The 13,232-nt window shown below is 42.8% G+C and overlaps 3 protein-coding genes across 3 annotated transcripts in view; 2 read left to right on the top strand and 1 right to left on the bottom strand.

Moving 5' to 3' along the window:
* The window catches only part of LOC132263931 (coiled-coil domain-containing protein 174), a 35,004-nt gene extending 30,370 nt beyond the window's left edge, over positions 1 to 4,634 (top strand). The window contains exons 4-5 of the mRNA XM_059763952.1: positions 3,288 to 4,390; positions 4,473 to 4,634. Coding sequence (XP_059619935.1) covers positions 3,288 to 4,162 — 875 coding nt within the window. The 3' untranslated portion in view covers positions 4,163 to 4,390; positions 4,473 to 4,634. The remainder of the gene's footprint in view (positions 1 to 3,287; positions 4,391 to 4,472) is intronic.
* LOC132263939 (4-hydroxybenzoate polyprenyltransferase, mitochondrial) lies at positions 4,631 to 5,824 on the top strand. The gene is made up of 2 exons (XM_059763961.1): positions 4,631 to 4,892; positions 4,947 to 5,824. The coding sequence occupies exons 1-2, from the start codon at positions 4,631 to 4,633 to the stop codon at positions 5,822 to 5,824; spliced, it is 1,140 nt and encodes a 379-aa protein (XP_059619944.1).
* A 138-nt stretch (positions 5,825 to 5,962) lies between these two features.
* On the bottom strand, positions 5,963 to 8,241 carry LOC132263928 (zinc finger protein 155-like). The gene is made up of 3 exons (XM_059763948.1): positions 8,000 to 8,241; positions 7,863 to 7,937; positions 5,963 to 7,803 (listed from the first exon to the last, which is right to left on the bottom strand). The coding sequence occupies exons 1-3, from the start codon at positions 8,153 to 8,155 to the stop codon at positions 6,070 to 6,072; spliced, it is 1,965 nt and encodes a 654-aa protein (XP_059619931.1). The 5' UTR covers positions 8,156 to 8,241; the 3' UTR covers positions 5,963 to 6,069.
* Between the last annotated feature and the right edge of the window lie 4,991 nt (positions 8,242 to 13,232).

The following is a 13,232-nucleotide window of genomic DNA, read 5'->3' as shown; positions in this document are numbered from 1 at the left end:
TAGCGCGTACAATTAGCGATGGGAATTTTTTATTCTCTTAACATTCTTCTTTTAATACTTATGTGGGAACTTTCTGACCGGCGTTCACGCAAGAGATTTGCACGAAAATACATAAGATTGTATGTTTTGATTGGGTTTATTAAGGGAGGAACAGCAAATGTTGTAAATCGATTTTATTTGATTGTTTTAGCAAAACTCAAGAACGCTACTCGATATTTTGTGGCTCATTGAAGTAGTGGTTAACAATAGAAACTTCTTAAAAGTGATCACAATCAATCCGTTTATCTTATCTCTACATTTCCGACACTGTATATAATTCCCTCTCGAGCTGCGCTGCGAAATTATAGCCTAACATTTCCAGTTTCACAGAGTAATGCATGACTTTTACCACCGCAAATGATCACTTTATTTAACATGAGTCACTAAAGATAGCAAATCATTTGCAATATATCCTCTAATTTATTAATTAATTCACTATTTGCTTGAATAATTTCAGTGTTTGTCGTATAAACTTGAAGTTGGACGCGTAAATTAAAAATATTGACTCTTTTATTTGCTCGATCTTTAAGCAAATAGTAAGAATTCTGGTGTTCCATTTGAATCATTAAGGTTTGTTCGCTACTTTTCGCTTCATTTGAATACTTAATTACATTTTTTTTATTGCGTTACTCTGCGGCGGTCTTGTGAAATGTGGTGGATTTAGGGCAGTTAATGCTCAGGAGATCTCTATTTCACCTCAACATGATTATGATTGATATTTGTCTGCGCATGATAATTCCATAATTGTAACACTGGAGGGTTTTTCACAGAAAACACACACGTACTTCAGAGTAATAACGAAATGTTTGTATTCTGTTGAGTTTGTCCTAAATAAGTCCTGCATTTCCAGGACAACATTGTGGATTTTTGTCGAGCCTTGAGGGATCCTTTGCGACAATTTACAATGTTTCTGCACCGTCGAGGAAAATCCTTTGGGAGAGATAGAGCGAGAGAGAGAGAGAGAATGAAATTCCACTTTGGTCTATTTCTCCCAATTCAAGCAATGTTTCCATACATCCTTCTTTTTTCCGGGTGTAAAGACAAACAAACAAAAAATACTCGTCTATCTCTTGGTGTGCAAAGAGGATGCATTTTCCTTGCAGGTACGCAAAATCAACATTCATTCTCAATAGATTTTGCCAACCGAAGAAGGGAATCCTATTCTATTTCACGCTATTTTCCTTTGCTGCATTGTAACGGCTTGGCTATTCACTTAGAGAGAGAGTGTTGGAAAATATCCTTTCTGCACGGGAATTTCACTTTTGCCACACAATTACGCTAAACAATGCAGAATTCTCCGTGGATATTGAAGAAGGATTTTCATCCACTCAGAATTGTTTCGATGTAATTAATTTTAGAAGGATTTATTTCACACCACAGAACACGTGTGACAATGCAATTCCTCGTGTGAATCCTGCAGCAGATCCTCCGTGTATTCTTCTCTGAAATAAGCTAGAAACAGGCTAATATTGACGCAACTTCTTTGGGACAAATTGCTTCCTCATTCTTTGAACTGACTTCTTTGCCATTTCCATATTTCATTTTTTTCTTTTTTGAATATTTTGCGCTTTTCGTCCGTCTAAAGTTTTCTCCCTCATTAATAATTTTATCTCTTCGTACATTATTTAAGTGCCAAATGAGTGCAAGAGTGTGGAAAAAGTACCATTTGTCGAGGATGAAACATTTCTTTATCGCAGCGAGCGCCAAATGAGTGGCGAGGGTGGTTGAAATGGATGTAAAAATACATCGAAAAATTTCCGCAGCACAAGTTTGAGAATTGTGGGACAGCACACGGTGGAAAAATGATGCTCCAAGCTGTTGTTGGGTGATGAATTTATTGTTTATGGGATCGCCAGACAGAGAGTCATTAGCATCAATTGCATCTTTCCTCATTTTCACCCAACAACTATGGAGATTTATTTATGAAATTTGACGAGTGCTGTTGCTGTGGTGATTAGAGATTTGGGTGAAGGTCCTCATCTAATTTTCACTCCCACACAATGCCACAGAGAGACTCTCTTCCCGCCCAGACTGCGTTGGGGGAAATTGAGCATGAGTGAGATGTGTGACAGTGGGCAATTCTGGAGGCTGTTCTCGGCAATCAATCAATTTTCCCGTGCCTGAAAATTGACAAAACCTCAAATAGTGCATCAGTTAGACTCCTCTGTGGAAAAACCCCTTCTGCATTCCATTTTTGCCGCCCGCACAAAACGTCGAGTGAGACAAAGTGCCATTTTCCCAATTCTGGAGGACTTTTTATATGAAATGTCCAAATTTTATACTGTGATGGTCTTTATTTAAAATTCTCCGAGAGTTTTCCCATTTGGGAGATTATGTGGCCGAAGAAGACGTTATAATATATTTCTCTTTGACGACTTACTCGCGCTCCCATCTCCAAACTTGGAGGAAAGACGGGGAAAATGTGTGGCTGTTGAAGAAGGAGAATCACTCTTTAGAAGTTCTATACGAAGAATGAAAGAAAAATACTCTTGAGAAGTCATATCCTTCTATTTGGCTCGCGAGATGAGAGTGGAGGAAAAAAGGGAAAAGATGAGGAGTTTCCAAAACTTTCGTCTCTCGTGTGTGGGTCCTGTCCGAAAACACCACCCACTCACGCCACCCTCTTCTTGGCAACTCTCCCCGTAATCCACCCACACACTGATCGCACTATCTCGCAAGAGATTTTCCTTAAGACTCAATAAAATTCACAGTCATCCCATTAATATTTCCACTCTTTTATTTCCCACCATAATTTACTCTCCCACTTTTGCACTTCTTTTTTCGCAAGAGTCCGAAAATACAGCGTAGTTTTTACATCTTTAGACGAGTTTTAATGAGAAAATTCAGTGTGCAATCTTTCACCGGTGAATCCCAAAAGGACGAGAGTTTCCATCGCTGTCAGGAGACAATTTATCGGACAACCAAATTAGGACAATGAAGAGTCCAATGTGATTAATTAACTTTGGTGGGAAATATCAAAGAAATGTCCCGTGAAAATATATCGCACAATTAAAGATGAAAGACTTTTGGACATGTGGTGAGAAGAGAGTGACTTTATAGTCACTCAAATATGCAGTAAATGGAGCAATAAAGAAAAGACCAGCATGTTGACTTGTAATCTGGACATTGATGAGTTTTTGATATGGAAATACTCGTAAATTTTCAAGATGTTGATGATTTATAATGATTTCTCAACAGGAATTCTTCAAATTGCTCTTATTTAACCATTTAAATTTTGCCGCTTTCAGAGGCGAGAACACACGGTGTGGGTTATTATCAGTTCTCCACGGACGAGGAGGAGCGAGCCAAGCAGCAGAAGGAACTGGAAGTTCAGCGATTGGCGACTCTGAATGCCCAGAAAGAGCGCGATGAGCAGCGAAAGGCACGCGATAAGATCATCAAGGAGCGTGTGAGGGCGGCAAAGAATCGTCAAAGAGCTCGAATGGGATTGCCACCTTTGGAGGCAGAAGATGAGGAGAAGGCTGCAGAAGAAGACGAGGAGACACTGAAGAGACGCCAGGAGGAGGAAGAGGCGAAGCAGAGAAAGGAAGAGCTGGAGAAGAGAAGAGATGAGGAACGGCAGCAGCATGTTCGACCGTGGGATAAGGAGAAACTCCCTGAAGACGAGCCCAAGGAATGGGTGTACAAGAGTGAGCGCGAGCCCATGAGTCAAGAGCAATGGGTGGAATTGAAGAGACAGGAGAGACCTCAGGAATTCGCTCCGATTGTCGAGGAGTTGCCAAAGTATCAAAACGTCCCGGAAACGAATTACCAGGCTGAGGAATATGAGGAGGAAAGCAAACAGTTGTACTTCACATCGAAGAAGAAGCCTCAACAGCAGTTTAAGAAGAGGAATTACGTTCCTGAACCCCCACCGGAATCTGTTCCAATTAGGAATGAGCTCAGCGATGACAGCGACGATGAGAGTCGCGGGAAGAGAGCAGAAATCGCTCCTCCGGCCACTTTTGACTACTACGGCCCAAGTTCCAGCAAGCAGCAGAAGCGCCAACCAATGTCCGGCATGGATCTCGAGCGCTCCATCGAGGCGGGACTGAAATTCCTCAGGGAGCAGAGCAGCAAGGGTGGGAATAAGAATAAATGGGCAGCCAATTCGGACTACTGAATAAAGTTTTGTTAAGAGCACGTGGCCATGTTCGTTGGCGCAGCATTTTGAATTCCACTATGAAAAGCACTTCAGATGGCGCTTGTGTTGTTTATGATTTCGTTATCCAAATTTATCCAAGGTTTATTTAACCTTGATCTGCAAACGCTCTGCTGAAGCTGAAAAGTCTGTTTCCTCGAAAGATTTGGCCCAAGTGCTAGTTTTTCTGCATTAGAATTCTTCAAGAAGGTATGTGTAACCTTTCTCTTCTAAAATATCAGTCGTTCACTAAGTATCAGACAAGTTAACAAGTATTTTTCATGCCTTATAGGTTATCAGTTGCATGGAGGACGATTTGCTGATCCCCCGACAAAATATCATTCTTTAGAGAATGTTTTCCAGTCTGAGGCACTGAGAGATTGGCCTCGAGTATTTATCTTGCCATAGAACAAAGGAAGGGAGTCATTAGATATATCAAACTGAAGTGAAATGTTGAGGAGTATTATCGCTGGACGACAACTTCTGGGCAGTGGCGGGAGTGTCTTTTTCGGTCCATCCACGAAATTCACAGTGAAATCCACCTCCTGGACATACATAGCGTCCCGTGTGCTGGGCACCAGACCGCACTTGTGCAGCTGTCAGAGTCAAAATGTGCCCCAACCAAAGCGACCACTTCCAGAGAGATTTTGGTATGAGATCAAGACGACAGTGTCTCCATACGCCCGGCTAATGAGGATAGATCGCCCAATTGGTGAGATATTGACCGAATTATGCTTGTCAATTTGTCTGACAGCTTCCCTTGCAGGCTCCTGGCTGCTCTTCTGGCCGTGCGCCTGGGCGACGGGACTGGCAACGGCTCCCGGATGTTGGCCAGACTTGTGGCTGTTGGCTCTGTTTGGCGCTGGAGCGTTCACGATGCGCGGCGCCGGATGCACGATAAACGACATGTGGGATCGGGATATTGATGCCAAAGTGGAGAGGACGAAGAGTCGTCCCCTCGTGAGCGGAGAATTGAGTCAGACGGACGCCCTGGCGCTCCTCGCGGTGCAACTGGGCGTTGGCTGTATTATCCTGCAGAACCTCAACTGGTATTCCGTTGTCCTGGGCGCCAGTTCGCTGGGTCTGGTGGTGATCTACCCTCTGGCGAAGAGAGTCACGTACTGGCCACAGTTGGTGCTGGGCATGACGTTCAACTGGGGCGCACTGATTGGATGGAGTGCCACCCAAGGAGCGGTGAACTGGTCCGCCTGCCTGCCACTCTATGCCGCCGGCATCTGCTGGACCATCATCTACGACACCATCTACGCGCACCAGGACAAAGTGGACGACGCCCTGCTGGGCATCAAGTCAACAGCTCTGCGGTTCGGGGACAAGACGAAGCTCTGGCTGATGGGCTTCTCTGTTGCGATGACATCGGGTCTGACCACTTGCGGGCTGCTGTGCAACCAATCCTGGCCATATTACGCGTCTGTCGCTCTAGTCACGGCTCATGTGGTGCACCAGATCTCCACGCTGAACATCCACAATCCTCAGGATTGCGCCAAGAAGTTCATCTCCAACCACCAAGTGGGGCTTCTGCTCTTCGTCGGGATTCTCTTGGGCACTCTGCTGCAGAATGCCGAGAAGAAAACCCTACCAAAGCCTAAAATAATACACGAAAAGCAGCAGCTCAGCATTCAGTGATCACCGGTGAGTTTTTCTGCTTTATTCGGATTTTTTTTAATGTAGGAAGATGACTTAGTAAAAAATGAAGAGAGAAATATAATTGTGCGTGACCTCGAAGAACCGGTCCAGAGTTCTCTATTTTTGGAGGAGTTAAAATCACGAAAACCATTCAATCATTTTCTAATGCACTCTGTTTATTCCGTCATGAAACAGCAAAGATTTAACATAGGAAGTGAGATTTAATACTGAGACTGAATTCGTTCCTAAATACCTTCGGCAATTATTGTTGTCACTCCTCCGTGCTGGTCTATGAACTGATAAGCTTGAACTTGTTGGTTAATATTTGCGTAATTTGCTGAATTAATGTCTGAGCTTTCTCCCAAATTCAACCGTGGATTCTCTGGCATTTGCGAAGGAGCTTCAACTCCTGCTTCAATACGCTTGCGTCTCTGCTCATCGAGTTTCGCCTTCTTGAGGGCATTCAACTCCTCGGGATGAACAGTCTTGCGGTGGGTGTAGAAATTGGTGGAGCTGTTGAAGATGCGCTCGCAAAAGGTACACTTGTACTGCTTGCTGTTCTCATGCTGAGCCACATGCACCGTGAGAGCTCTCTTAAGCTTAAATGCCCGATTGCAGATCGAACACACGAAGGGCTTCGCATCCGAGTGTCTGGTGAGCTGATGGCGTCGCAGGAGAGACTCCTTTTTTGTCGTGTAGTCGCACACTTTGCAGCTGAAGACGTTGGAGCTGTGCAGGATCATGTGGGACTTCAAGCAGCGATTGTTCATCAGCCACTTGCCGCACTTCTGGCACTGCACCTGATCTTTCTCCCTGGGCTGATGAATTGTGGCCATGTGCTCATTGAGGCCCGTCCTTGTGGCGAATTTCTTCGCGCACACATGACACACGTGTGCTTCGCTCTTGTAGTCTGTGTGCGCGAGCTTCCGGTGCGTGCAGAGGCCGCCGGGTGTGTCATAGACCTTCCCGCAGATGTGGCAAATGAAGTGCTTCCGCACGTCTCGCGGCTGGTGAGAGAGTTTGTGCACTTGGAAGGCGTTCTTCCAGCAAAATCTCCGTGGACACTTGTCGCACGCGTATGGCTTCTCCTCCTCGGGCAGATGTGTCTTCTTGTGGATCTCCAGGAAGCGCGGTCTGGTCACCATGTAGCCACAGATGTCACACCGGAACGCGTCCGGCTGAATATGTCGCACCATGTGCATTATTATTGCTGGATATCGATTGAATTTGGTTGAGCAACACATCACATGTCCCTTCTCATTGTGCACCTTCGTGTGGTGATGGAAGAGATCCCGCAGATCCTTGAATCTCACCTTGTCCTTGTCGCACAAATAGCACTCGAGACTGTAGAATTTGCAGATGAGCATCATCAAGTCTCTGCCTTTGACTTTCAGCAGTCCATTCTCGATGATTTGCTTGGGGAAGTCATCCAAGTTCACTCCTCCTGGCCACTCATCCCAGTCGGACAGGTCCGAGGCTGCGTCTGAGTCGCTGTCATCCTCTCTGAAATCAAATTCTGCAAGCGAGTCGGGAAATCGCTGTTTTGTCTCTTCCACAGAAGCATTGATTTCAGGAATTTCTTGGATGGAAAATTCAGGTTCTTCTTTCACTTTTGGTGTCTTTTCTTGAGCAGGTTTTCTTCTCTTCGTCCCTTTAGGCTTCTCTCGCTTCTCCTTTGACTGCGGTTTCAATACATCCGTCTTTGTGGCGTTTCTCTTCAATGCAGCTGATCTTGTGACTCTCTTTTGAGGCGCTTGAGGCTCTGCCACTGATTCCTGCGGAGGAGTTTTGACTCTGGTCTCTTCTTTTATCACCATGAGAGTTTCCTCGGCATTTTCCTCCACTTTTTCGAGACTCTTCGGAAATGCAGTGAAGGAGTCAAAGGGATTATTGAAGACTATTCCTTCTGTCGCTTCCGACTTGATATTGTGTTCAATCTGTTCTGTTACGCCGTAGAATTTCTCAATGTGCAAACGCACCTGTAATTCAATAAGAATGGTAAGTTTATGAAGGCAAAATCACTAAGAATTTTCCTTACTTTTGCGTAGAAGTCTTCAAAGCTGAAAAGTATGCAGCAACAATCCTCACAAATCGCGTAACTAACCTCCAAGATCTGCGGAAAACCAAGTAATTCAGTGTGTTATTCTATTAAATTCACTTTCTACTGAATTTTACCTTTATGTGCAGATGTTTTTCCATTAAATACGGAATTATTCTATTGGAAATCACCTCGTCGGCAATGCTTTCTATTTTCCTAAAAGCGCCTTCCTTGGACAAGCACAACCGGCAGAAGGATGCATCAGCACCTGAAGTGCCGCCTAACACGTCCATTGCAGATGTTTGGCTTGCTTTTAGCAGATTATTTAATGCATTTTCTAAGCGTAAGAAATGTGGTCACATTGTAAAAAATAAACAATTTTTTGTCCCTGGATAATTTGCTGTCAAGTGCCGGGAAAAAACGGCGGCGAGATTTTATCCAAAAGTTTCGCCGTCAGCAAAATATTCAAACATGAGTGAACGTTTGAAGGATTTTTCCAATTCACACTCAGAATTTCTTTGGGGAAATAATTTATTTTAATTTAAATAAATAAATAAATAGGTGAGCGATGTGTGAGTATGGAATGTCAGCTTTCTACCACGACCAATTGGGCATTCTAGGCTCGGCGCGTCAATTGGCGGTGTGACCGAAATCACGATTAGAATGCTAATAATGTACAAGCAAGTGTTGTGTGTCAGATCGACGCGCGATGATCCAATAAAATTGCTATTCTTCATGCACAATTCACTGATTCTCCGTGCCACTGCCTTCTGTGGCACTCTCGATGGCGTTCGAGAGCGGAAGTTCATCTGTCTCTTGACCTGCTGGCTTGTAATACCTGAAGATTCTCTTCAGTGGGTACTTCGAGTCGATGGTTGAGAGCATTTTATTGAGGCGACAGGACATTTCTCCATCTCCTCGCGGGCAGTTCACTTCCTTCCGCGTGAAGGCGTCAATTGAGGTGAGAACGAAGGATGTCAGCTCGTTAATCCTTGCATTTCTCGACTCTGCAATTGAACAGAGGAATTGTGATAATTACAATTTAATGTGATAATATTCCATCCTCACCATTAACGTTGAACTTTCGGAAGACACTGAAGTCGTAGTCAGGACTGTGGTTGCTTTCGTGGTGTGTCGAGGACGATGTGCTCATCATATTCAGCTTGGGCAGGAAGAGCAGGAGGCACAGGATGGCAATGAATTTGACGATCTTCTTGAAGATGATCAATTTCAGAATGATCTTCCCGATTGTCACGAGATCCAGCTTGAAGTGGAGCTTGTCCAGTAGCCAATCTCTGGGCGTGCGATGATGCGGCACGGCGTAGTATTTGGGCGGTCCGGCGCGGAAGAATCCCGTGGGAGGTCCGTAAGCGCTTGGTGGGCCGTAGACTGGGGCAGAAGGACCGTAGGATGTCGGTGGGCCGTAGATTGGCTTTGCTGCTTCATATCCAGGACTCAAGTCGTCTCTTGGCGATCGAACACCTTCAAAAACAATATGTTTCACTGAAAATTCACATGATCGTCCTGTGATCCTCACCTGCTCCTGTGGCGTGGGATTCGTGCAAGGCGGTCAGGTAGGAATCCGTTGGCTGCTGCTCCTGCACAGATTGATCACACGCGACAATTGTCAGGCAGCACAGGAGAATCACAATTTTACCACTCGTCATCGTGAGCACAAGAACTCTTCTTCGGAGGCGCAGTTCAAGAGTCAGCGGCGAAGTGAAGACCAGTGGCACTGACCAGAGGCTTTTTGTGCGTGCCATCGGATGCACACAATCGGACACGGTGATCCGGGAGTGATTCGGTGCGTCAGGTGCACGAGGAAGTGAAGAGTGGGGCTCAAAGTGCCATTGAAAGAGTCCAGCGACCGCAAAATCTCAAATGGAATTGTTGTCTTTCTGGGCTGCGCGAGGGTAGAAAAGTGGCGCGAAAAATGTTTGTGTATGTAACAAGAAATGAAAATGAAAAGAATTCTTCTTTGACACGCGCCAAAAAGTCGATGGAAGACGAAATTTTTTGGGGCAATAATTCTTTTGCCGGGCAAACAATGGAGTAATATTGGATGATGGAACTTTTGCTCCAGAAAATCTCACGCGAAATTGATAAAGAAAGTCCACCGGTGAGTTTTTCTTATATTCTTGATTTCCACCATTGTTCAAGTGCCGCGGATGGAAAATGAGAGTAAAAATTTCATCAGTATGTCAGTCGCATTTCCATAGCATTGTCGGTGAAGAGACAAGAAAATGAAAAGGTCGCGCTATAAAAACACATGAGATTCACTCTTGCCGATAAACAAGAATTCGTGCACTGCAAGTTTTCTGTGTCTTCAATTTCACCGATTATCATTCAAAATTGAAGTGAAGTGAATCACGAAAACTTCCTTGAAGAAATCCTTGAAAAATTTAAAGCGCCTTCTTTTATAAAATAGTTTTATTTAAATATAAATATATCATATTTGTTAAAGATTTAATTTAATTTACTACAAATAACAAGTTAGCTGAGCTCCAAATCAACTGGATTCAACTTTTGTGGGCGTAAAGGATGGATCGAACTTTCTCAAGTCTTGTGCGAAATTCTTCATGAAGTACTTTTTAATCCTGCTTAAGAAGAAATCAAAATTTTAGTTGTTTATCTAATGTTATTGTAATAATTATTTTACCCTTTAAGAGGATATTTCGTGTCCACTTTGCTGAACATTGCATTTAATCGACAACTCCACTCTTCAGTGTTGCTTTGGCATTTCTTAGCTTTCTGGAAACCCTCAATTGCTGTGTAGACAAATGTTGCCAAGTTCTCCATTTCTTCAGTCTTCAATTCTGTGCAGAACATTCAATAGATAATCAAATGATTTCCCACTTAAATGCATCTCTAAACTCACTGTCGTCATTGAATTTCCTTCCAAATCCTCGCCCAATTGTCAAATGCTTGGCAATTGTGGCGAAAAATGCTGGCACGAAGAACAGGAAGAACATTATTGTGAAGAATTTGATGATTTTCTTGATGAGAATCACTTTGAGGATGAATTTCCCGAGCAGAATGAGCCCCAGTTTGAACAGCCAGCCGAATTTTGATTGAGACTCAACGGCTTCAACGGGAACGAGTTGCTTTTGGGGCTCCTCGTGATGAGGATACTCGAACTCTTTGTACTCGTACGTCAGCGTGTTTTCCTCCTCGTTGTCAGGCGGCAAACTTTGGTGCTTGAGACCCGTTAAGGGGTAGTGATTGCTGTTTGACTCCTCATAATCGCCGTGGCTCGCTTGCTGATGCACTTGGTGATGAGCTTTGTGATGGGCTTTGTGGTGAGAACTCTTGTGGTCAGCGTCGTATGCGGTTACTTTGGAAGAAATTGCAATATTTGCTGAAAAATGCTTCTTTATGTTGTGCATCCGATATCGCCTTACCATATTTGTATGCAGAAACTTGTGGTAATCCAGAGAAGGCAAATAATCCGAGGATAATCACTGTGCGCCAGGACATTCTGTGCTGTTTTCAATATAGCAATTTGAGGGATGATTTTTCAACTGCCAAGCGCATTAATTCGATTAACACTGAAGCCAATTTTGGACAAAGTACTCCTAATATAGTTAATCATTGACACCGAAATTGTCTCCGAGTGGGAGGCAAATTAATGGCAGATGAACCAACAGAAATTTGACCATAAAATCAGAATTGAATGAAGAAACGCGATTGGAAAGTGTGATAGAAATTTCTGAGACTGAAAAATATATACAGAAACTTCTTTAGTTTAACTACAACTTTCTAGATCAAACATTTCGCCTTAGAATTCATAGAGATTAAGAAGAAAATTTTCATGATTTTCAGATTTGAGGATTTTTAATGAAAATTTTGCGAAAATTACTGACCTTTCCCTATATTTAATGACTTATTAACAACTCATAACGTTTTGTATCATAATTTCTCTGTCCCAGAAAGAAGTAGTTGAGTTCACTGTCTTTTCGATATCATCCAAGTGGATTTTATGAAAGAAAATATCATGAAATTTGATATTTCTCCATCTATTGTGTCTCTTTCAGCGATTTGAAAGCAATTGAGGTGGCAATTTGACTTGATTTGGATCAGAATTTAGCTGGAAAATGTTGTTCTCAGGTTTGAATTTACATGAAAACCATAGATTGATTTCTAAGTTAGTTATCAGTGGGAATAGTGACGAATAAAATGAGTGAAAAGGCGATAAATAATTTACTGAATAAGTAATTAAATCAGTGATGGGTGAGAAATTACCCCACTTTTCTCATCACTCCAAAATGTTTTAAATCATCCGCAATCGCCGCGAATTCATCAGTTTATCGCGTTCGGTTCTTCGATCAAAGACCAAAGACTTTGGACATAATCATGAAGATTCCACAGCAATATTGTGTATTCATAAAGCTTTTAGTTCTAAGTCAATGTCTTAGAGAAATTAGTGGAAGACAAGTTGTGAAATTAAGTGAGAATAGCGAAAGAGTCGGAAGTGAAGCGAGATTGAGTGAGTGATGAAGGAAATGCAGTGATAATTTTCCCTCTGTTTAAATGTTAATCATTTTTGCAGTTGATAGAGAATCTCATCTCATAAACAGAGATGCTGATCTGGAGGATAATGATGTTCTATCGAAGTATTATCCAGCTGAAGATCATGATTCCTACGGAGATTATCCATCGTCTTACTACGGAGATATGGGAGAGTCGATTAAGTACAGAAAACCAGGCTTACACTATTTACACGGTTTGAGATTTCTCAAGTGGAAAGTGTGGATCTGGTCATTGGCAAAAATCCTCTTCAAAGTCATAATTGTGAAGAAAATAGTTATATTTGTCATTCTCACTTTCCTGCTGATCTTTGTGCCAACGATCTTTTCACTGTTCTCCTTCCACGGCGGCTACGGTCCGGGAAATCACGGACTCTTCAGGAGGTTCAACTATGAAAGTATGCAAAAAAAACAATGCAGTGTTTATATGCAGAATCTAAGAGTAAAAAATGTTCTTTGCAGAGTCAGAAAATGAGAGCATAAATGATCTCGCTGCGTTCGTCTTGACATCCATCGAATCATTCCAGAGCTCGAAGGAATGTACAGAAGAAAAGGAAGAATTCCAGTGTCGCCTGAGGAACATGTTCAAGACAGTCGCCAAGAAGTATCCATTGAATAAGGTTTTCAACAACTACCGAAAGGTATCTGACGCTGGCACCAAGAAATCCTTATGATAGACATCAAATTTCCTCTTTATTACTTTCTAGGATTGCTAGTTTTTTTTTGTAAATTCTCTTGATTATTTATAAAATAAATTGCTGAAGATCGCTAAATATTAACATTATATCTCCTCAGATCACTGACTAATAAAAGGCGCTTCGTTTAATGGTTGAGGATGGTTGAG

Source organism: Phlebotomus argentipes, unplaced genomic scaffold (assembly GCF_947086385.1).
Source record: "Phlebotomus argentipes unplaced genomic scaffold, Phlebotomus argentipes genome assembly contig_40, whole genome shotgun sequence".
Taxonomy (NCBI): Eukaryota; Metazoa; Arthropoda; class Insecta; order Diptera; family Psychodidae; genus Phlebotomus; species Phlebotomus argentipes.
The sequence above is the reverse complement of the archived record's forward strand: the minus strand, read 5'-3'. Positions and strand labels throughout refer to the sequence as shown.